The sequence below is a fragment of the Monodon monoceros genome, unplaced genomic scaffold (assembly GCF_005190385.1).
Source record: "Monodon monoceros isolate NGI ecotype Baffin Bay Population unplaced genomic scaffold, NGI_Narwhal_1 Super_Scaffold_12, whole genome shotgun sequence".
NCBI classification, from domain to species: Eukaryota; Metazoa; Chordata; class Mammalia; order Artiodactyla; family Monodontidae; genus Monodon; species Monodon monoceros.
Genome location: NW_021703768.1, coordinates 126,282,078 through 126,302,940, shown reverse-complemented (window position 1 = coordinate 126,302,940; position 20,863 = coordinate 126,282,078). Strand labels below are relative to the sequence as shown.

The window sequence follows — 20,863 nt, the reverse complement described above, 5'->3', positions numbered from 1 at the left end:
GAAATTGGTCTGCACCCCATGAAGTGCTATGCCCACAGAAGGGAAGGGACCTGGGCACCACGGGTGTGCTAAAGGCTCAACTCTATCCTCCAGGCACAGTCTGGCTCTGAGACCAGCTGCCTTCTAGGTTGAAGGAGGGGACTCTGGAGGGGACTCTGGGTGCTTTGCTCAGGACAGGCTACTGAGTGGTGAGGAGGGAGGAAGGAATGAGAGAGGCCCCAGACATTCCTGAAATGTACCCCCTCACCCCATTTCTTGCACGTGGTTCAGAACCCTGCAGGCAGTGGACCCTTGGAAGGGGGAGATCTTCCTGCCCTGTTTTCCACAGCTCCCGCAACCCTCCACCATGTCTCCCCAGCATCAGAGCTTGTAACGCCTCAACTGGGAAGCCATGTGTGCAGGATGACAGAACTGGGACCAGCCCTCTCTGAGCGCTTTCATTGTGCTTTACATCCATTACCAGCAAGTCCACTGCTGTATTCCTTAGCGCTTGGAACAGGCCTGGCATTCAGTGAGTGCTTAATAAATACTCGCTGAACTAATTTAATCACCGCAAACCACCTTGAGGAGTGGATATAAACTCTCCATTTTACAGATGAAGAAATGCCCAGAGAGGTTAAGAGGTTAAGTCAGTTGCCCAAAGTCCCACAGCCAGGATGCGATGGAGCCAGGATTTAAACCGGGTGTTTTTGACTCCAGAGTCCACGATTGAGAGGCTGGGTGGGTTCTGGATCTCAGCTGTGGCGCCCCTCAGAGCTCCAGAGGTGGTCATCAGACCCAGGAATCCATCCTGTGCGACTGTGGGTGAGTCAGTCCCTCTCTGGGTCTCAGTTTTCCCATCAGTAAAACAAGGAGTTTGAACAAGATGATCTCTGAGCTCCTTCCAGCCCTAAAACAATTCCAGGATTCCAAGCCACACCAGCCCAGATGGGCAGTTGCACAAGCTCTGTTGTGTACTCAGGGATCATGCATATTTAACTTCACAGTGAAAGGGTTTTTTCTTACCCTTTTTCTACACATTACAGAAAGTGGTCAGAATCGATGACCTCTAATGGAAAACGGTACCCTATAACAAGGAGGAGGGACCTTCTGACAGTCAGAGCGGCCTGGTAATGCACTCAGTTTCTTGGGGAGCTCTGAGGTCGTGATTTCCCAGTGCCCACAGCCCTGTTTTCCTGGGATACTGAGGAAGGAGGGTCAGGAGGACTGCCTGTGAGGGGGTATGTGTGGATGCTGTGACCCTTTGCTGATTTTCGGACTTCATAGGCTCTGATTTCAAAAGGAAGCAAGGCTTTGGCGCATGGTAGATGAATGAATGATGGGCTCCAGAGGCAAGGGAATGGATGCAGAGACCCACCTCTAATGGGAGGAGTGTGGAATTCACACACTGTTGCTTCCAGTGTAGAAGCCCCTCCCAAGACTTCAGGCCCAGAGCCCTCAGGCAAAAGAGCTTCCTGAACCCCCCAGGCCGTGACCCCAGGACCCGCCTTTCCCAGATGCTTTCTGGGACGCCCCAGCCCAGCCTAGTGCAGGAGGTTGAAAGTCAAAGTGTATTGCTTTAACTGCATTAGTGCCCTCTCTTCTCCTCGCTTCAGATCAGAGCTATTTAATGTCTCAGGTGTCCAGAACCTTTCATCTGCCAGAGGTACCAGCTCCTCTGCCCTGTGATGGAAAGGGTTGTCGCTTGGGAGGTAGGGGCAGCAGGGCCAGGCCGTTCAGATGGTTCCTGAAGGTCAGAAGTGAAGAGGGTTATGGGGATCACTGTGTTCAACTTCCTTACTATATGCACGGGAAACTGAGGTCCAGAGAAGAGGAGGGACGTGCCTCAGGTCCTGCAGGTTGTCAGTGATAGCGCTGAGCCCAGGACCCGGGCCGCGGGTCTGGACTTTCCTCTGTGCTAGCGCACGTGCTGAATCTTCACCATGCCCCTCTGCGGTCCAGGGCTTAGGCTCCGGCCGCCCCGGGGTGAGGCCACAGGGCAGAGTTTTGGCTGGAAAGGGACAGCACCATCCTGACGAGGGGTGGGAAACCCTCTGGGTAGTCTTGTGGACCATGGAGCCTTTGGTTACATCACTTCTCCATTCTGGCCATAATTTCCTTTTACATAAAGCGATGGGGTGGGGGGCAGGGGGACAGCTCAGTGACCCCAGAGGCTCCATCCAGCTCCGTTCTTAGCCCCTGAGAGCTCCTGCCAGCCTTTGTGTGGCTATTTCACATGTTGTTGCTACCCTGGTTACCTTCTGTCCTGGGAAGCGGAATCATAAGAGCTGTGACACGTCCTCTTCTAGCTTCTCCACTCCTGAGGCTGAGCCTAAGTGGTCATGGATGGTGTGGCTGTGGGGGGGTGAGTTCCAGAGTCAGCCCCAGAGGGCAGGGCTCAGATTTACAAACCTGTCACTGAAGCCCTAAAGGTAAAGGCTCAGGTGTGACTCAGTGGACCGTGGGCTACTCCTGTCTTAACAGTATTTGTGTCCTTATCAGCCCCCAGGCTGGGGCCTTTCTGCTGAATGGATAATGAAAGAGAGATGGATAAACAGGTTGGTGGATGCCTGCACGGATGGATGGATGGATGGATGGACAGACAGTTGGCCTCCCCTCTAGTCCAGGGAGCAGGGGTGACGTCATGAGCGTTCAGCATGTGTAGTCACAGTGGGCTCCACGCTTAGAGGGGCCTAGCATTGCCTTGAAATGCTGAATAGTTTTTTAACAAGGGTCCCTGCATTTCTATTTTGCACTTGGCCCCGCAAATTATATAGCTGGTCCTGCCAGGGAGTTCAGGCTGGGTTTGAGATGGCTTCATCCCTGAGACTGGTCTCGCTGCCTCCACTGTCCCCATTCAAATCCACGGCCTCCCACAAGATGCCAACCTACTCCCGTCACTCTCCTTTGTGGAGGCCCCCACATCCCCATAAGGGCTTGGACTTGCACCATTGTCACTGCCCAACCAGCAGCTAGCCCCCTACTCTCACTGTCAATACCCTGACGAGTTGGCTTCCCAGTGCCTCCAGGGCAGAGCCCAAGTCCTTACTCAGCACCCCAAACTTTTCCCAGAGTGGCCTCTGCCCTTCTTCTCTGCCCATCCCCTGCCTCTTTGCTGAAGAGCCCCAGTTTCTAGCCTAACAGATCTGTCTCTGCCACCACCCGGATGCCTCGCGATCTCCCCCTTCCCTAACTGCTCGTGCCGAGCTTCTGTGGAATGCCCTTCCCTGGCATCGACCACCACAGAACCCAACTCAAGGCCACCCTCTCCCCCCTTGGAATCGTCCTATAATCATAATAATTACCGTTTACTGAGCGCCTGTTGTACGTCAGGAGCCTTTCATCATCATCTCTAACCCTCACAGCCATGGAAAAGGATATCTCTTTTGCTGTTTTCCAGAAAATTGGGACTCAGGGAAGTTAAACTCAGAGAGATCACATGTTTATGAGGTAGTAGAACTGGGACTTTGACCTGGATTAAGTGGCTTCTAGCTGGGACTGCGGCCCCTGGCCTGGCCGAGCCCCTCCATGTGCTTTCACTGCCCCGGGAGGCGTCAGGCACAGCCTGCTGGCATCAGGGTCCCACATGTCTGTGCTGCCCCCTCACCAGCCCGTCCCATCACCTTCCTGGAGGGGAAGGGTCACCATCGCCTGCCTATCCCAGTTTCCCAGCCCAGGGAGTGCTGAGTTTTTAGGGGGCAGCTGAGGACCGGAAGAGCTGACTCTACACAGCCATTTGATCTCTCATGCTGGGTAAGCATCTATTGAGCACCTACTGTATGCCTAATCCCATACGAGGAACTTGAAGACATCCCCCAAATTGTTAGATGGGTTTCCTCATTTGTGAAAAATCAAACTAAGAGGCCAAGACGAAGGTAGAAGAAAGAGCCGGTTGGCAGACAGTGGACTGGGAGTCATTAGACTTGGGTTCTGGTCCTGGGTTGGCCTTTAAATCCTTGAGTGCGCCAGGAGGAGACCCGACCCTACCCAAGCTGAGCCTGCTGACAATACCAATAACAACTGCAGCTACCCTTCCTGGCTTTCCCATCACCCCATTTCCCACACGCATCCTTTGCTGACAAGCTTAGCCTAGCAGGGTCTCAGGGCCAGCGAGTGAGTGAATGAGTGAGTGACTTATTCTCCCGTGAGTGAATGAAGAACAGTCACGTGGCCACTGACTTGGCCGAGGGCTGTGTGCCAGGCCCTGCTTTGGGTATTTTCCTTGTATTAACTCATTCAAAGGCCTTGACAACTCGATGACGAGCCCTGACTTACAGATGGGAAACCCGAGGCACAGGGAGGCTGAGTAACAGTTAAGTGGGAGACTCGGGGTGAGCGACTGGAGGAAGGGGTGAAAGAACAGATGCTGGGAAAGCCAGAGGGGAGTGAAACGTGGGCGTTTCACTCCTCTCTGGCTCTGCTGCCCAGGAGGGCTCTGAGGGGAATCTCAATGCTCCGTAATTGGCAGCAATTAGACGCAGGTTCTCCTTAGCTAGCTGCCCTGCCCGATGTGCCGGCTCTGGGCTGCTGGGGGAAGGCCGCGTGCTGGTGGGTCAGTCTGAATGGCCGAGGCCTGCCCCCTGCCCACTTGGCTCTGAGAACCATTTTATGTGTGGCCCCCACCCCGGCCCAGGGCTGATCTCGGGCTGGCAGCAGCCAGGGGAACAGAAGGTTTGCTTGTCTGCGCCTGCTGTGCCCCCCCTCCCCAGCCTCAGCCTGGGACCCCTCTCAGGGGCTCCTCTGGCTGCCAGGGCCTGACGCTCCCCGTTGCCATGGCACCGGCTGGAGATGAGACTGGGGGTTGGCTGCAGGGGGCGGGTTTCAGGGAGGGCAGCCGAGGGATGGTGGAGGCCTGGAACTCTGCAGCTGCAGAAGCCCCCAGGCCCTCTGTGAACAGTGGAAGGGGTGCTGGAGCTTCAGCAGGGGCAGGCCTGGACCCTGAGCGCAGCAGGCCTGTGGCAGCGCTGACCACGCACCTAGCCTGACTACTGGGATGCTCTTTATCAGAGGCGTCTGGGACAGGCCTCATGGTAGACCAGAGACCTGCTTGGGCACTGCCTCTGCCAGACCCAGGCTGTCCTCAGCAGAGACTCCTCAGCCTAGATGCTGACCCTCAGACTCTGCAGTGACGTCGCAGAAAGGTTCTGAGTTTTACCCTTACTTGACTTCCAAATTCCTGGGTGAGCGGGGGTAGATCCCTTGCTCACTCTGCCCCTCAGTGAGGGAGGGACAGGACTGTAACCTCTGAGGATCCCTCATCCCTGAGAGCCTGTATTCAGTGTGGACCCCATTAGGGTGAACCCATGTGGGAGTGTTTCTCTGTGAACAGACCTGTTTCTGGGCAGAAGCTAGGCAGTCTAGCAGAGCAGTTAAGAATACAGGTTTGGAGTCAGATGGGCCTGAGTTTGCATCCCAGCTTATCATTGGCTTATTACTTATCGGCTGTGTGACCTTGGGCAAGTTGCCGTACCTCTCTGAGACTTAGTCTCCCCCTCTGTGAAATGGGAATAATGATTGTATCCTCCTCACAGGATTGTTGTGAGGATAAAACAAAATCCCCAGGTCATCTCATTTAGCAGAGTCCCTAGCTCTGAATTAGTAAGGGCTTTTGTTTGTTTCCAGATTGTGGAGCATCAGAAAAATGAATGGGAAGAAAACCGTCCTTGTTGCAGGGTTGGGGGCATTGGCATTGGTGAATGGAAGCAGGACCAATGGGTAGAGGATACGATGAGACAGATTGTGCTCAATGGAATAAAAATTTTCAAATAGTCTGACCTCTGAGGATCCTGGGCCGTCCAAGAATGGAATGGGCTGCGGGTGAGGTAGTGAGATCCCTATCATGGGAGGTGTGCAGTTGGAGGCTGGACAACCCCTTTGTTTGCAGAAAGGGTGGGGGAGATGTGAATTGGGAGTACTTACAGCCCCTCCCAGCCCTAAGATTATAGGGCTCTGTGAAAGATGGTGTGACTTCCTCCCCGCTTATCCTGCCAGGTTCACCTGGCTGAAGGAGACTGAAGGAGAGGTTGGAAAACAGAGGGTGAAAGAATAAACCTGGTGAATTGTATATTGAGCTCGTACTGTGTGCCAGACACAAGCTTGACATCTTTGCCTCCTGCCTGAGAGAGGCTGTCGCATGAGTGTTGAGCCTGTGTGCTGTCAGTCTGCCCAGGATCGAGCACCAGCTCCAGTACTGGTGAAACCGTTGGGCAAACGGTTTGACCTCTGTGTGCCTTGCTTTCCTCGTGTGTAAAATGCGGAAGCAACACTGATGTCATGGATTGTTCTGGGATCATTCACGTTCAGGCCTTAGCCCAGGCTTTGAGTGACGAGAACTAAATCATAGGTAGTTCTTCTTCTTCTTGTTGTTATTTTGAAGGCCTTCTAAGTCCTTGTTCCTTTTTGAAGGGGCCACTGGGGGCCTAGCTGGGATCCAGAGGACTCTAGTCCAGGGATCACTGGGCCTGGGCAGAGCCAGGCCATATGGGCCGGGGAGTGGCCATGGGGATGAACAGGGAGGCCAGCGAGGCGCCGGGGGAGGCAAGCAGTGCTTGCTCGGCAGGCGGGTGGACAGGCGTGTGCAGTGGGCCTCCCTCCCTCCCTGACCTCCTTCTCAGGGCTGCTTCCCAGCCCGTGTGGGGACCCAGGCCCCCTCCTCTGGGCCCCCAGCGGCCGTGAGGCACACACTGAGCGCTTTCCCATGAACTGTTCCAAGGAGCTTGGCCTGCTCCCCCTACCCCCAAGCGCGGGTGAGGGGGTGTGCAGGAGCAGGGGCTCGGACTGGGGGGATCAGCCCGTTCTTTATCAGCCTGACTCCGATCCAGACAGATGTTTCGTCTTATTTTGAACTTCCAGAAAATAGGTCATTTCTTTCCATTGTGTCCCTGGGGAGGCCTCCTGGGGACAGGAGCACAGAGTGAGTGACAAGAGCATGGAGGCCTCACTTGGGCCCCTGGGGAGCTGGGAGGACAGCATCCTCCCCCCTCTGTCATGATGAGCCATCTGTCAGCAGGGCCAGGGCTTGAAGGGTCTTAAAGGCTGGGCTAAGAAGCTGGCCTTTACTGAGGGCGGATGGAGAGCCACGGAGGTGCCAGGGAAGGACATGGTCAGATGGGGATTTCAGAAATGTTCCTCTGGTTAGGGTGTGAGAACAGGCAGGAGGGGACAGATTGGAGGTGATAGGGGAGGGCTTGGTACAATGGGGCAGGCAGAGGCCACCAAGTTTCTGCTGGAGGGGGCAGGGGTAGGGGCATCAGATTGACAGTCTGTGGAACTAGCACTGTTCTTCCACTCACTTGGACTTCCAGAACAGCTGGATCCCATGCCAGGCCCCAGCTTAGCTGACTTCTGCTGCTTTGTTTGGGAGACCTCATAGGTACCTGGAAAGCAGGAAGGTCCTCTGGGTCTAGAAGCAGCGTGGCAGAGAGTTGGGCCTGGGTGATCAAGCAGCATCGCTGTGTGATTCGAGGCAGGTTGCACACCCTCTCTGACCTCCATGCGATCCTGAGGTCTGTGGGGAGATTCAGTGTGTAGGGTGGAGTGCTGAACCTTTAGCGGCAGAAGGGGCATCGGATCGAGAGGGGCAGGTGAGAGCCGCATAGCCTCAGCCCCTTCCCAGCTTTCTATCCGCAGCCCGTAACTATCTCCCAACCCAACGGAAACTGCTCTCCTTCCTGGCTCCCAGGATGGGGTTCCCCTACCTGTGTTGCAAGATTCTACCTAAAACTCAGCGCACTTGGGGTAAGCCCACATGGGCCACACTCTCTGCCATCACTCTTGTACTTTCCCAACCGCTGGCAGGAAGACTCAGTCTCCAGCTCCAGATGCCTCTTGCCCCTACGCACGCCCAGGACTGGAGCTGGCTGCCTTCTTCGAGCTGAGTCATGACATCCTGGCTAGGGCCCCTCCCCCGCACCCTACCCCCACCCCAGCATTCTAACTCAGCACAGCTTCTTCCAGAGCAGGGTCCTGAGAGTCACACCATGTCAGCCCCAGAAGTGTTCCTAGGACAGCCCTGTCTACCCTGTGTACAGATGGGGAAACTGAGGCTCAGAGAGGGGCAGGACCATATAATCAGGTGACAGGGCTGAGCTAGAACCCACATCCCTTACTCTCAGCCAGGGATCTGTCCCCAAAGTTTGTGTCAGGGGCTGCGAAGTGTCTGTGGTGTGGAGGAGAGAGGACTAGGCCAACGGGCAGGAGACCGGAGTCTGTGTCCCCTCTTCTGCCAGCAACTTAGCAAGTCACCTCCTCTGAGTCTGTTTCCAATCCCCGCCAGGCTGGGACAATGCAGGGAAGGTGATATAAAGGTCTGTGTGTAGCAAGGGGGGTCGGTATCCTGTGGGGAGGGAGGTAGCAGCAGCTGTGGTTTGAACCCTAGGCCCTGAGCCACCAGGCTCACATCTGAGCCGGGGCTGGAGGCAGGGGCTGCCCAGTCAGGTGTGCTTCAGTGCCCCATTGGTCAACTGAGCCCAGGATTGCCTAGGTCAAAACACTGAGACCTATACCTGTCCTTTTCCAAGCCTCAGTTTCCCCATCTGTACAGTGGGGCACGGTGAGGGGGCTGGATCAGATAGCTGGTTCCTGAGGGCCTCAGAGCTCTGACATTCCAAGACTCTGACCCCACGGCCGGGCCTCCTCCTCCCTCTGGCATCTTGTTTATTCAGAGCATCCCTGGCCCAAGACTGCTGGCCTCAAGCACCCGCTTCTCCCTGAAGCAGGGCTTCCTCCCACCCCCATTTCACTGCTATTTCTGCCCTGCCTGTTCCCCACCTCCAGACTGAGTGTCCCTCTGTCCACTCAGATACGCAGCCCCTCCAAATTCTAAACTAGGTCAGTGCCAGCTCCCAAACCCTCTCCTCCACCACATTCTCATCTCAGAAGATGGTATTGTGCCCCCAGCACACACACACTCCTGCCCGCTAGTACTCTAAGCCAGACATAGGGGTGGGGCTCAGGATACCTCTCTCTCCAGCCCCCCTACATCAGATCACCAAGTCCTGTCATTCTGGGCTGGATAAATCTCAGTCCGGCCCGTTTCCATCAGTTCTCGCTGGCCTCAGCCCAGCCAAACCCAGCAAACAGAGTAATGGTGGCAGAGCAGTCCGCCTTGGCTCAATCTCTGCTCTGTGTTCCTAGGCAACTTCCATAAGCTCTCTCTGCCTCAGCTTCCCCACCTAAAATGGGACGATCCTTGTATGTACCTCATAGTGTTGTCTGAGGAACAAGTGAGTAGATCTATGTCAAGTGCTCAGAACGGCACCTGGCACAGTAAGTACACAACACGTGTTGGATCTGTGGCTTGTCTGTGCCCACATGTGCACGTGTGTTCAGGTGAGTTTGGGGTACCGTGTGCACATGCTCTGTGCGTGTTGTATGTGCACAGCTTTGCTTGTGCAGGGTATACACGTGACTTGCCGCGCATGTGCGCACCTCACATGGGCACGTGGGAGAGCACAGAGGCTGCAGTCTGGGCGCCGTGGAGCTGCGTGTGTGCATGTGTGGGCATGCACGTGTCTGGTGCCGACGTGAGGGCTGGGCACACGCAGAGCCCGCTGCACACGGGTGTGTTTCAGAGCAGTGTGTGAACGAGCGCGTAGGCAGGAGCCTGTGCTGTGTGTGCAAGCGCTCTCCGTGTGCAAGCCTCCCCCACTGGCAGCCATGCAGCACACCCCCGCCCCCAGCCTGCCTGTGTCGTGGGAGCCTCGGGACCCCGAGGGAGGGAAGCTGCTGCTAGCGGATGTGGCCAAGATGGACTGGATTTATTTAGATTAAGGCGGTGGGAAAGGAGTGGAAGCTTGTATGAGCAGGAAGGAGAGAAGGCTGGGGCTCTCACAGTGACTCCTCAAGCACGCTTGCTCTCCTGGGCTTGGGGTCCTCTGCTCACTTGGGGTTCTCCCCTGGACCAAGGGAGGGGTTCCCTCTGGCTCGCTGTGAGGAGCTGGGCAATTATCTCATCTTTGGGCCTCCGTACCCCCAACCTGGCCAAAATAGGAGGAATCACGAGAACTCGCCTCATGTGCAAAGGGGGGGATCTCTGAGGGTCCCCTCCCTCTCTCTGCTCCAAGGGCCTCCCCAGGCAGGAGAGTGTGGCAGGAAGGGGGATGCCTCCTCCCTGACTATGACACCCACCTTGTCCCAGGTGGTTCCTCCTTGGAGCACAGCCCTGCCCCTGAAGAAGGGGAGTGGTCACAGGCAAGTCCTCCACCCCCATATCAGCCACCTGGGCCCCTCTGGGGTCGGCTGGAAATACAGCAACCCCTGGGAAGCACAGAAGTCTATAAGGCATTGGATGGACAACTGGTGGTGTCAGGGAATCATCCAAGATGGCCCAGGAGGTCACGTCCCAAGCCCCACTCTGGTTCTTCCCAGTCCACCGGCCTGTGGCCCACACCACACTTCCCCCTGCCACCTCCTGAGTGTCCACATCACCTGTTTATTTGTCTGGAAGTCACCTGAAAGACTGAAGTCCAGAGACGGAAGCAACTTGTCAAAGTACACACAGCAAATCTGGGACCAAATGGTCAGGGGATTGAATCCGTGGAATGAGATGAGTTATGGATTCTCAGTCTACGTCAGCGTCAGGAATGTTGCCCTTCCTCCCATCAGTCCCTATATCCCCAGACCACCCCGGCAGGAATAATAGTGACCAGAACCTTCTCTCTGGCAGTTTTAGAGCACGATGGCTCTTTGAGATGACCCATCCAAACCTCTCCCTGTGTGGATGGGGAAACTGAGTCCCAGAGAGGGCTGGAGACACACTCAGTCTCAGAGTAGGTCTGAAGCCCCATGTGAAATGCTCATTTCATAAAGAGAGAAGCCAGTCCAAGATCCCTGGTTGTCCATACTCTCCCGAAGGTGGCTGCACTCTCCCTGAGCTCCTGTGCCCAGCCCATCCTCTCCCTGCAGCCTGATTCCGTCTTTTTGCTGTGTGACTGGGCCATGACTCTGTCCGTCTCTGGGCCTCTGCTGCCCGTTCAAGAAGGCCCCTCCAAGCTGAGAGTCTCAGGGACTCTAAGCCCCCTTAGCACCAGGCCTAGCAGGAGAGAAGCCAGTGTCGGGGGTGGTGGGGGAGGCCGCTTGCCCGCCCAGGGGCCCGGCCCACAGCCTTCCAGAGCCAGGCCAGTCCTAGTTGCCGTGACCTCCCATCTCCAGGCCAGCCGACCAAATTCCTCCTTTAGAATAATAAACAGTGTGGCCAGCCAGGGAGGCCAGGAGGGGAGGGGCAGGGAGGCTGAAATGACCCCCTCCCCCAGCCTCCGCTGCTAACGATTTTCTTTGGCTGAGATCTCTGGTAGGAAGGGGGGATCCAGAGGGGCACCCACCAAGGGACAGATAGGCCTCTGTGGTGGATGCTGGCTCCGCCACGGCACTGCTCCCTCCTGCTGGAAGAGGCCTGGCATCCAGCTGGAGGGCTGGGGCAGGAGGGATGGGAGAGGAGGGCACCGTGGAGGGGGCCTCAGATTGGCTGGGCTTTGAGTCTAAAGCAACTGGGAGAGGGGACCCTCAGGCAGGCTGGTCTGAAGGGATGGGGAGAATGAGGAGAAGGAGAGCAGATTCATTCAGGGAGCTTCTTAGGGCACTGGGCAGAGCCGAGACCAGCGATCCCCAAGCCAGGGCCCTTGCCTGTGTCCCATGACTAATGTGTAAACGCAGCCCTGGAAGTGGTATACTTGCCGTTGTCCCATTTTGAGAGCTGCAGACTGAGGCCACTGAGATAGTGACGGTGCAGGAGGTAGCCCTGCTGGGGCTCAAACCCGGATCCCAGCCCTGGCATGGGAACTGAAAGGGGTGAGATGAAAGTGGAGTGGGAGCAATCGGTGTGTGGCCTTAGGAGCCGGGCCAGGCAGGGCAGCTACTGAGGGAAGGCAGGAGCCCCACTCTCCCGGTTGCCTTGTCACCTGGTCTCTCCCACATTTCTTGCTCTATGACCCCCACCCACTTCTGGCCTTCTTCCTGTTGATCCTACAGTCAGACCTTTGCAAGCCTGGCTATCGATGGTTATTTTGGACCCTCAGATGGGGCTGCCAAGGGCAGGGGTAGGGCAAAGACGCACGCAGTGCGATCCATCTCTCTCCATGTCCCTGCTTCTGTCTCCCTCTGCCTCCATCACCCGGTGCTTCCTTTCTCTCTGTCTCTCGGCGTCTTTGTCTTTTTACCTCTGTCATTCCAGTCCCTTTGTCTCCCTCCAGGACAAGCGCTGCTGTGTAGCCTCAGGTAAACTTCTTCCCCTCTCATAGCCTCACTCTCCCCATCTGGACCCTGGAGGTGTGGGTGGGGGCTTTGGATTCAACAGTTTCCAAGGACTGCCGAAGCCGTGCTGTGCGGGGTGGCCTCCCCTGGGCCCAGCCCCCGACCCCTCCCTCCTGGGCCTCCCTGGGCAGCTTGGGGCTGAGTAAAGGGGGCCAGTGCGGGGGGGGTGCCCCCTACATTCCACAGCCCCCGCTTCCCTCCCCAACGCCGCCTCCATTTCCTGTTGTGCTTGTGGAGCTGTGGGAGTTCTCCCGGTTCTGGCTTACCCCCTCCTTCTCCCCTAGGCCTTTCATCACACTTTCCCAAATATTTGTCCTGGCAGATAAGAGCCTGGTATTGGAACTGTCACCCGGAGGACAGGCTGTTAGAGCTGGCGGGCCCCTGGACACCATCCAGCCCAAGACCCGCCCCCCACATACATACAGAGAAACCAAGGCCCAGGGAGAAGCAGGGGGCTCAGCCGAGGCCATCAGGGAGGTAGAGGCAGAGCCACAGCAGGGTCCAGGTACCCTGTGAATGGGCCCGGCACAGGGGAGGGAGCTCCTTGGGCATGAGTGCCCTCTTGGAGGGGGCTCTGAGTAGCCTTTGACTTTAGCCCGAGGGATCCAGAGGCTGGGGCGCTCAGGCTGGGGCTTACTCTGCAGGACCCAGGCAAAGATGGGCCCTGGCGCTGCCTCTGGCAACTCTGGGCCCTGACCCCTGTTTAACTCTGCAGGATACCATGCGGCCTCCGAGTGCCATGCGAGCTCCTGTCCTCGAAGGTAGGTAGACTCGGGGCAGGGGCAGAAGGCCCTGGGGAGCCACTTAAGTAGGATCTGGAGCTGGCGGGGTGGTGCATGCCAGCACCAGGGCCCGGGCACTGCTCTGCTCTTGACCAGTTCCCTGCCTTTCCAGTTGCTCTCAGTGGAGGCCTCTTTCCACTGCCTACCTCTCAGCTCAGAGGCCTCAGTCGACCTCTGCCTGTCCAGAGACATCAGCTCAAATCCTCGGCTTGGCCCTCCACACCCCATGTCCCCTCACCAGCAGTCCCCACCCCATTCCCTAACAGTCACCCTGGTCTCCCATCTCTTGTCAGCACTTGTTGGTACTAGTCCGGCCAGTCTGGTTCCGGTGGGGGACTCCCCTTCCCTGCCTGGACCCCTCATTGACTGTAAGCTCCCAAGTCTGGGTGGGCTTCTCCAGGCAATCAATGCTGACCAGGCAATCAGTGACCAGCCAAAGGCCCACCCAAAGATGACCGACCCACTGGCTGAGCACCCACCCGTCTAAGTGGGTGCTTATTTTCACCTCATGTTCCCTGCCGAAGTGGGCCAGGGTGGGGAGGGCAAGGCTTACAGAATCCTTCCCCGGGGGGTGTCAGCAAGGGGAGGGGAAACCAATCACTTGACATCCCCCGATCCCCAGTCCCCTTCAGCCTCCAGGGGCCTCAATATCTTTCGTGCCCCCGTCTGCCTCACTCTGGACTACCTTGGCCACCACTTCCCCAAGCAGGGCCATCTCTGGGATTTGGGGCAGAACCTGGACATCTGGGGCAGCTGCAGGGAAGAGGCTCAGAAAGTGACCTGGGAAGTAATGCAGGAACTGGAGGCCTGGGAATTGCTTCCCGAGGATTTCCTGATGCCTTTGAGAGAACATGCCTGCAGCCTGAAAGCTGCACTGCAGAAAGACTCCAAGGCTGGGGGTCTCTAGGAACTGAGGTCGAGAGGCCAGGAGGCCAGAAGGAGTCCCTGGAGACCAGGCCCCGGGCAAGCAGGTCTCAGAGCCATGGGTTCCAGTCTGCGTTCTCTGTGGATTAGGGAGGTGTGTTCTTCAGGGTCAGCTGTGGGGAGAGGTGCTCATGCTCTTGTGCCCTGATGTCTCCTCTCCCAAAGGCCAGGTGCTGTTGCTGCCCTTGCTGTTGTTGCTGGGACCACCGGCCTCCTGGGGCCTGGTCATCACACCCCCGGGGCCAGAGCTTGTCCTCAATCTCTCCAGCACCTTTGTTCTGACCTGCTCGGGTCCAGCTCCAGTGGTGTGGGAACGCATGTCCCAGAAGCCCCCACAGGAAATGACCACGAGCCAGGACGGTACCTTCTCCAGTGTGCTGACACTGACCAATGTCACTGGGCTAGACACAGGAGAATACTTTTGTACCTACAAAGGCTCCCATGGGCTGGAGGCCAGCGAGCGAAAACGACTCTACATCTTTGTGCCAGGTGAGGGACCCCGGCCTGTGTACTCACCCCCTTATTCCTCTTCTCAACTGCAGGCATCTGGGGGAAGTTCAGAAAGTGCCTTACTGATATGGTGAAACACAGCTGTCTCAGAGATGCAGATGAATCAGGGAATCCAGCCTGGTTCAGTCCAGGAGTATGTTCACTCCCACCCCTTGCTCTGAATATTTGTCTGCTCCCTGTCAGCCCACCCCATTCCTGGTTCCCAAGAACTCTGCATTCTCAGCTGGTTCCAGTATGCACCCTCTTGGCCTCCACATCTCATTTTCCCCATTCTCTAAGCTCCAGGTACCAGCTGCCCTTCAACTTGCAACTTATCTTCTTTCTCAGGCCAGTGCTGTCCATATCAAATGCTAAAGCTAAGAAGGGACCTCTGAGAGCATGCTTATTCTATAGTGGGTAGACTGAGGCCCAGAGAGAGAAAGAGACCTGTTCAAGGTAACAGAGAAAATCAGGGCATAGCCAGAAACCCAGCTCCTCTGACTCGTATTCTTGGCTTCACCTATGGCAGATCCCACTGTGGGCTTCCTCCCTGTTGACCCCGAGGAACTATTCATCTTTCTCACGGAAATAACTGAGACCACAATTCCATGCCGAGTGACGGATCCGAGACTGGTGGTGACGTTGCATGAGAAGAAGGTGGATGTCCCGCTGCCCATCGCCTATGACTACCAACGTGGCTTCTCTGGTACCTTTGAGGACAAGACCTACGTCTGCAAAACCACCATCGGGGACAGGGAGGTGGATTCGGATGCCTACTATGTCTACAGCCTCCAGGGTGAGCCCCCTTTCTGGCCTGGTGCTCAGCAGAGGCAAGTATGACCCTCCACAGAGGTACAGACCTTTCGGATAATACAGTGTGCAATTCCATTTTTCACTGAATTCTCACTACAGCCTTGGAAGGCAGGTGTGTTGCCCCATTTTACAGATGAGAAAACTGAGACTCAGAAAGAGGATGGAGTATGTCCAAGGTCACAGGAAGCATTAGTGGTGGAGCTGGGCTGTATACTGCGGTGGGCAAAGGCACAGGCTTTGAACCAGTGGAGTTTGAATCCCAGCTCTGCCACTTCCCATCTGAGTGACTTTGCACAAGACACATAATCTCTCTGAGTCTGCTTCTTCCTCTGTAAAATGGGGATAATACTGACTGCTTACCTAGTGGGATTATTGTGAAGATTAAATAAAAGAGTATGTGGTTGTGCTCAATAAATTTCTTCTGTACTCAGATGCTCAGAGAGTACTTTGATTTCAAAATTGTTACCCCTTCTAGAATGTCAGCTTCATGAGGACAGGAATTTTGTCTGTTGTGCTTCCTGCTAAAGCCCCAGTGCCTAGAATAGTAGGTATTTAATAAATATTTGTCGAAAGAGTGAATCTTCCACACCAGTTATCCCTTCCCTCTCTGGACCCCCACCCCCTCCCTAAACGGATGTGCTGGTGGCTGGGGGGTGACTTCCTCAGCCCTAAGCCAGTCTCTTTCCACCAGTGTCATCCATCAACGTCTCAGTGAATGCGGTGCAGACTGTGGTCCGCCAAGGGGAGAACATCACCATCATGTGCATTGTGACTGGGAATGAGGTGGTCAACTTTGAGTGGACATACCCACGCATGGAGGTAATGCCGGGCCACGGGTTGGAGGAAGGGTCAGGCAGGGATGGATATTTCAGGCTTGTAGCCTGACTTCATGGACCTTTCCTGATGTGGGGGGCTTGCCCCAACTTTCCCTACAGAGTGGGCGGCTGGTGGAGCCAGTGACCGACTTCCTCTTTGAAATGCCCCACATACGTTCTATCCTGCACATCCCCAGTGCCGAGCTGGGAGACTCAGGGACCTACATCTGCAATGTATCAGAAAGTGTGAGCGACCATCGAGATGAAAAGGCCATCAATGTCACCGTGGTCGGTGTGTGCCTTAGGCTTACCCCCAGTCCTCAGTCTGAACTGGACCCAGACCTTGTCACAGCCCTGGGGTACTGTCAGCCATGTTCTAATCCATCTCTAGCCTTAGTGTCAAGCAAAGCCCCCTTTTCAGGATAAACCAAAACCAAAGCACAGTACCAGCCCCAATTCCAATCCTAATCCCAACCTAGACTTCCCGCCTAGCCAGAACCTGAGCCCCAACCCGATTTCTAAATCCCAGCTGCCATCCCCGGCCCAGGCAGCCCCATCCCCAAATTCAGCCAGGCTGTAACTCATCTCCGCCACAATCCTGAGACAGAACACACCAAAGAGCACTACAACCCCAGTCCCAATCTTGAGCCCAGCCCCCAAACCAGTATCAGCCCCAAATTCGGCTCCTGCTCCAGTCCATCACAGTACCCACCTGAACCCCAACTCAGGTAACTCCTTCGCTGGTTCAGTTCCTAAAGCCTGAGGCCCCGCCCCCAGGAGCTGCTGCCCCATTGGAGGCCGGGCATAGCCCCGCCCCTGACGGCCGCCCCTTGCAGAGAGCGGTTACGTGCGGCTGCTGGGAGAGCTGGACCCTGTACAATTCGCGGAGCTTCACCGCAGCCGGACACTGCAGGTGGTGTTCGAGGCCTACCCGCCGCCCACTGTCATGTGGTTCAAGGACAACCGGACCCTGGGTGACTCCGGCGCCGGCGAGGTTGCGCTGTCCACGCGCAATGTGTCTGAGACCCGGTGAGCGGCGGCCTGTCCGCTTCATTCTTGAAGTTATTATTCTCTGCAGCCGGCAGGCAGCCCACAGCCTTAAGCTACTTGACAGACCTATCGAGGCCCATCTTTCCTGAGAGCCTACTACATGCCAGGCGCCATACCAGGGGCCTGTGCCAAGCACTGGGGATGCTGCATAGACCGGAACAGACAGCTCCAGCCTTCCTAGAGTTTCCTGTCTAGAGGGGAAAACGGACTCTGGTCATCCGATCACCCAGATGTTTAGTTGTCCTTGTGATGGGTGGAGTCCGCCGGAAGCAGCCACGGATAAAAAGGCAGGATGACTGGAGAAGAGGGTGCAGGCAGGCCACTGCCACCTATGCAAGAATGGTGGCCCTGAGGCTGGAGATTAGCAGACTGAACTGAGGTGCTGCATGTTAGGATAAAGCAGTGTCAGGCCTTTCTGAAAGGGATGAGATGTGGATGGATGGAGATGGTGCTTCCCCTCCACCACGCCCCCCACCCCATCCGTCCTAACCCTCCCTCTTGACTCACTGGAGCTGCCTATGGGTGGGGATTCAAAAGTCCTGGCACTGCTACTGATACCCATGTGACCTTGACACTCCCCTTCCACTCCCTGGACCTTGTTTTTCTGTCTTTACAAGAAAGGTGGGGGCTGTAGGACTTCTTCCAGCTCTGACAGCTGGGTCTCCTGGCCTGTCCTCCTCATCAGGTACGTGTCAGAACTGACACTGGTGCGGGTGAAGGTGGCTGAAGCTGGCCGCTACACCATGCGGGCCTTCCATGAGGATGCTGAAGCCCAGCTCTCCTTCCAGCTGCAGGTCAACGGTGAGGAGCCTTCCTCCCTGCTTTCCTTCCCCTGACCCTCCCACCCCCATTGTCTTGCCATTCCTACACTGGCCATCCACCCACAGGAGGAGGAGAAGAGAGTCCAGGACTCAGGAGGCTGGGTTCTAGGCCAGGCTCTGACACTGACCACTGCTGTGTGCACATCCCCTCTCTGGGCCTCAGTTTCCACAGCTTTACGAGAAGGTCATTGGGCTAGATTGGTGTTTACAAAACCTCAGGCATTCACATCCCAGTGGCATGATCTTTCCTTCTCACACACCACTTACACTGTAGTACTAATTGGGTATTTATTGAGCAACTACAATATGCCAGTCCATTCAAGGTTCTGGAGGCCCTGCCATTGTGGAGCTTGCATCCCAGTGCGGGGAAGATAAACATCCAAAAAAGGGGCAAAAACAGCAAACCATGTACAAGGTTAGAAGGTAACAAGTGCTGTGAAAGAAAACAAACAAACAGAAAAGCTCGGTAAGGAGGGTAGAGAGTCCTGGGGGCAGGGGAGTGGGGAGAGTTACAATTTCAAACAGCATGATCAAGATTGGCTGCATGGAGATGACATTTGTGTGAAGACTTGAAGAAGGTGAGGGCATTAGCCAAGTGACTATTTGGGGGAAGGGCACACCAGGCAGTGCAAAGGCAGGAGCAATGCAGAAAGGCTTGTGTAGCCGGAACAGAGTGAAGGGGAGAGCGGTGGGAGATGAGGTCAGAGCTGAGACGGGGCAGTTGGGGGGATAGGAGAGGGTAGATCGTGTAGGCCTTCCTGGGCGCTTGTATGGACTTTGGGTTTTACTGTGACTGAAATGAAGAGCCACTGCAGGATTTTGAGCAGAGAAATGACACAATAATGACTTAATGTTTTGTGAATTGACTCTCTAAAAATAAGTTTATTTTGAATGAAAAATGAACTTCTCCACTGTAGATGGAAAATCAGCATCACATGTCATAAGTATAAAGCAACCACTAAAATAAACTCTGAGAAAACAAAACAGTGCTATTAAATTCTAACTCCATGTTCTTGCCGGTCCAGGGCTCTGATCCTGAGGCCTGCCCTCTCTTTGTTAAAAGGGAAGATTAGCAAATCTCAGAGAGGTGTTAAAGACAGACTAGCACCCTACTGAGATTTTCCCTTTGAAGTACCCAGAAGGGGAATCTGTCAGTTTTCACATGGTGATTCCTGGTATTTAATGTTCACCTGCAGACTGAAGCTCCCCTCCCCCCAAGGGAGACTCTGGACCAGGTCCTCCCTGAGGGCCTTTCTTACTGACTGTCTATCCTGACCTCTCCACCTCCTGGCCCGTGCCCCTCTCCCTGCAGTGCCTGTCCGTGTGCTGGAGCTGAGCGAGAGCCACCCTGCCAGCGGGGAGCAGACAGTCCGCTGTCGTGGCCGGGGCATGCCCCAGCCACACCTCAGCTGGTCTACCTGCAGCGACCTCAAAAGGTGAGCAGACCCTGGGCCAGTGTCTCCCAGGGTACCCATAGCTGACTGGAAGGACCCAATGAAGGTCATCTAGTCCAACACCTTCCTCTGGGAACACTGTTCCAGGCTAGATCCATATCCTAGAAGATGTGGCTTCTTGGAGATGCTCTGCATGACCTAAATTGTCGCCTTTCTTTACCTTAACCCTGAAGGTCAAAGGAAGGGAGTGGATTTTGCAATCCAGGTTCTCAATTCTGGGGTAGGTGCGCCCCTGCTGGTCAGTTGAGGGATCACGGGAGGAACCAACTCAGGACCAGGCAGTGGGAAAAAGGAACTGGATGCGCCCAGCTTCCTTCTATCACCACCCGGTGGCTCTGCCTGCTTTTGGCCTCAGTTTTCCCACCCGCATAGGGAAGCAAGAGACTGGAAGCCGACCTGGCTGGTTCTCCGGCAGGTGTCCGCTGGAGCTGCCTCCCACGCCACTGGGGAACAGTTCCGAGGAGGAGAGCCTGCTGGAGACGAACGTGACATACTGGGCAGAGGAGCAGGAGTTCGAGGTGGTGAGCACACTGCGCCTGCGCCGTGTGGATCAGCCGCTGTCCGTGCGCTGCACGCTGCACAACCTCCTGGGCCAAGACGTTCAGGAGGTCACCGTGGTGCCACATTGTGAGTCCTCCATCCTCCGTAGCCCCTGACGACCCCTCAGCCCCACCTCAACCCTGCTGTACTTGGAACTGTGCCTGCGTGCCCACAGCAGGCTAAAGTCAGCATTCAGGGCCACGGCATTCAGGAGCATTGTGGGTGTATCTTCCCAGGCATTTGCACAGCAGCACAATATTGCCACACATGTGTACATCCACGAGTGTATGTGTATAAACAATGACAATGAACAGTGCTATCTTCTTTTGTATGTACACTGTATGTATGTCCTAAACTGTGTACACGAGCATGCCTGATCCTTGGACATGGGTGCAAACCCTGCAAGTGTAGATTTGTAAAGCAAGTAATGAAGAATGCCCAATCCCCACATACACGTATAAAGCTAGAGCGTGTGTCTGTAAGCATGTACACAAGCATGTTTATGGGTGTAAACCCACTGAGGGTATGTTTGTAAACCATGTACACGAGCACCCCAATCCCCAGGCAGGTATATAAACCCACGTGTGTACGTCTGTAGGCGTGTACATGCAGGTGCACAATCCCCATACAAGTGTGCAAACAATGTACAACTCCCGTGCACGTGTGCACACTGGCATAGTGCACGTCTGTAAGCGTGGAGATGCAGCACACCTTTTTGTAAAACTGTGCAACCCAATCCCCATACATATATGCTTGCTGTGCCATGCATGCCTGTTAGCAGGTACACATCCATGCATAATTCTTATCCGTATGAACAGTCCCTACAGTGCCCAGATGCTTTGCTACCTGCCAGTCCCTGTGCATGCATGGACCTGCGTGCATGTGCTTCATTTTTTCACCTATTTCCTCATTCAGTAAATAGTCACAGGGTTGCAGCTTCTCACTGG

At 55.6% G+C, this 20,863-nt stretch overlaps 1 protein-coding gene across 11 annotated transcripts in view; it reads left to right on the top strand.

Annotated features, from left to right (window-relative positions):
• The window catches only part of PDGFRB (platelet derived growth factor receptor beta), a 40,923-nt gene that overhangs the window by 5,807 nt on the left and 14,253 nt on the right, over positions 1-20,863 (top strand). For 2 of the 11 annotated variants that reach the window (XM_029216228.1, XM_029216227.1), the window contains exons 2-12: positions 9,115-12,192; positions 12,551-12,705; positions 12,944-12,989; positions 14,100-14,423; positions 14,953-15,219; positions 15,928-16,055; positions 16,172-16,343; positions 16,888-17,080; positions 17,787-17,902; positions 19,235-19,358; positions 19,792-20,003. In XM_029216228.1, coding sequence (XP_029072061.1) covers positions 11,973-12,192; positions 12,551-12,705; positions 12,944-12,989; positions 14,100-14,423; positions 14,953-15,219; positions 15,928-16,055; positions 16,172-16,343; positions 16,888-17,080; positions 17,787-17,902; positions 19,235-19,358; positions 19,792-20,003 — 1,957 coding nt within the window. In that variant the 5' untranslated portion in view covers positions 9,115-11,972. The other 9 variants (XR_003792616.1, XM_029216229.1, XM_029216226.1 and 6 more) reach the window with 8 other exon arrangements.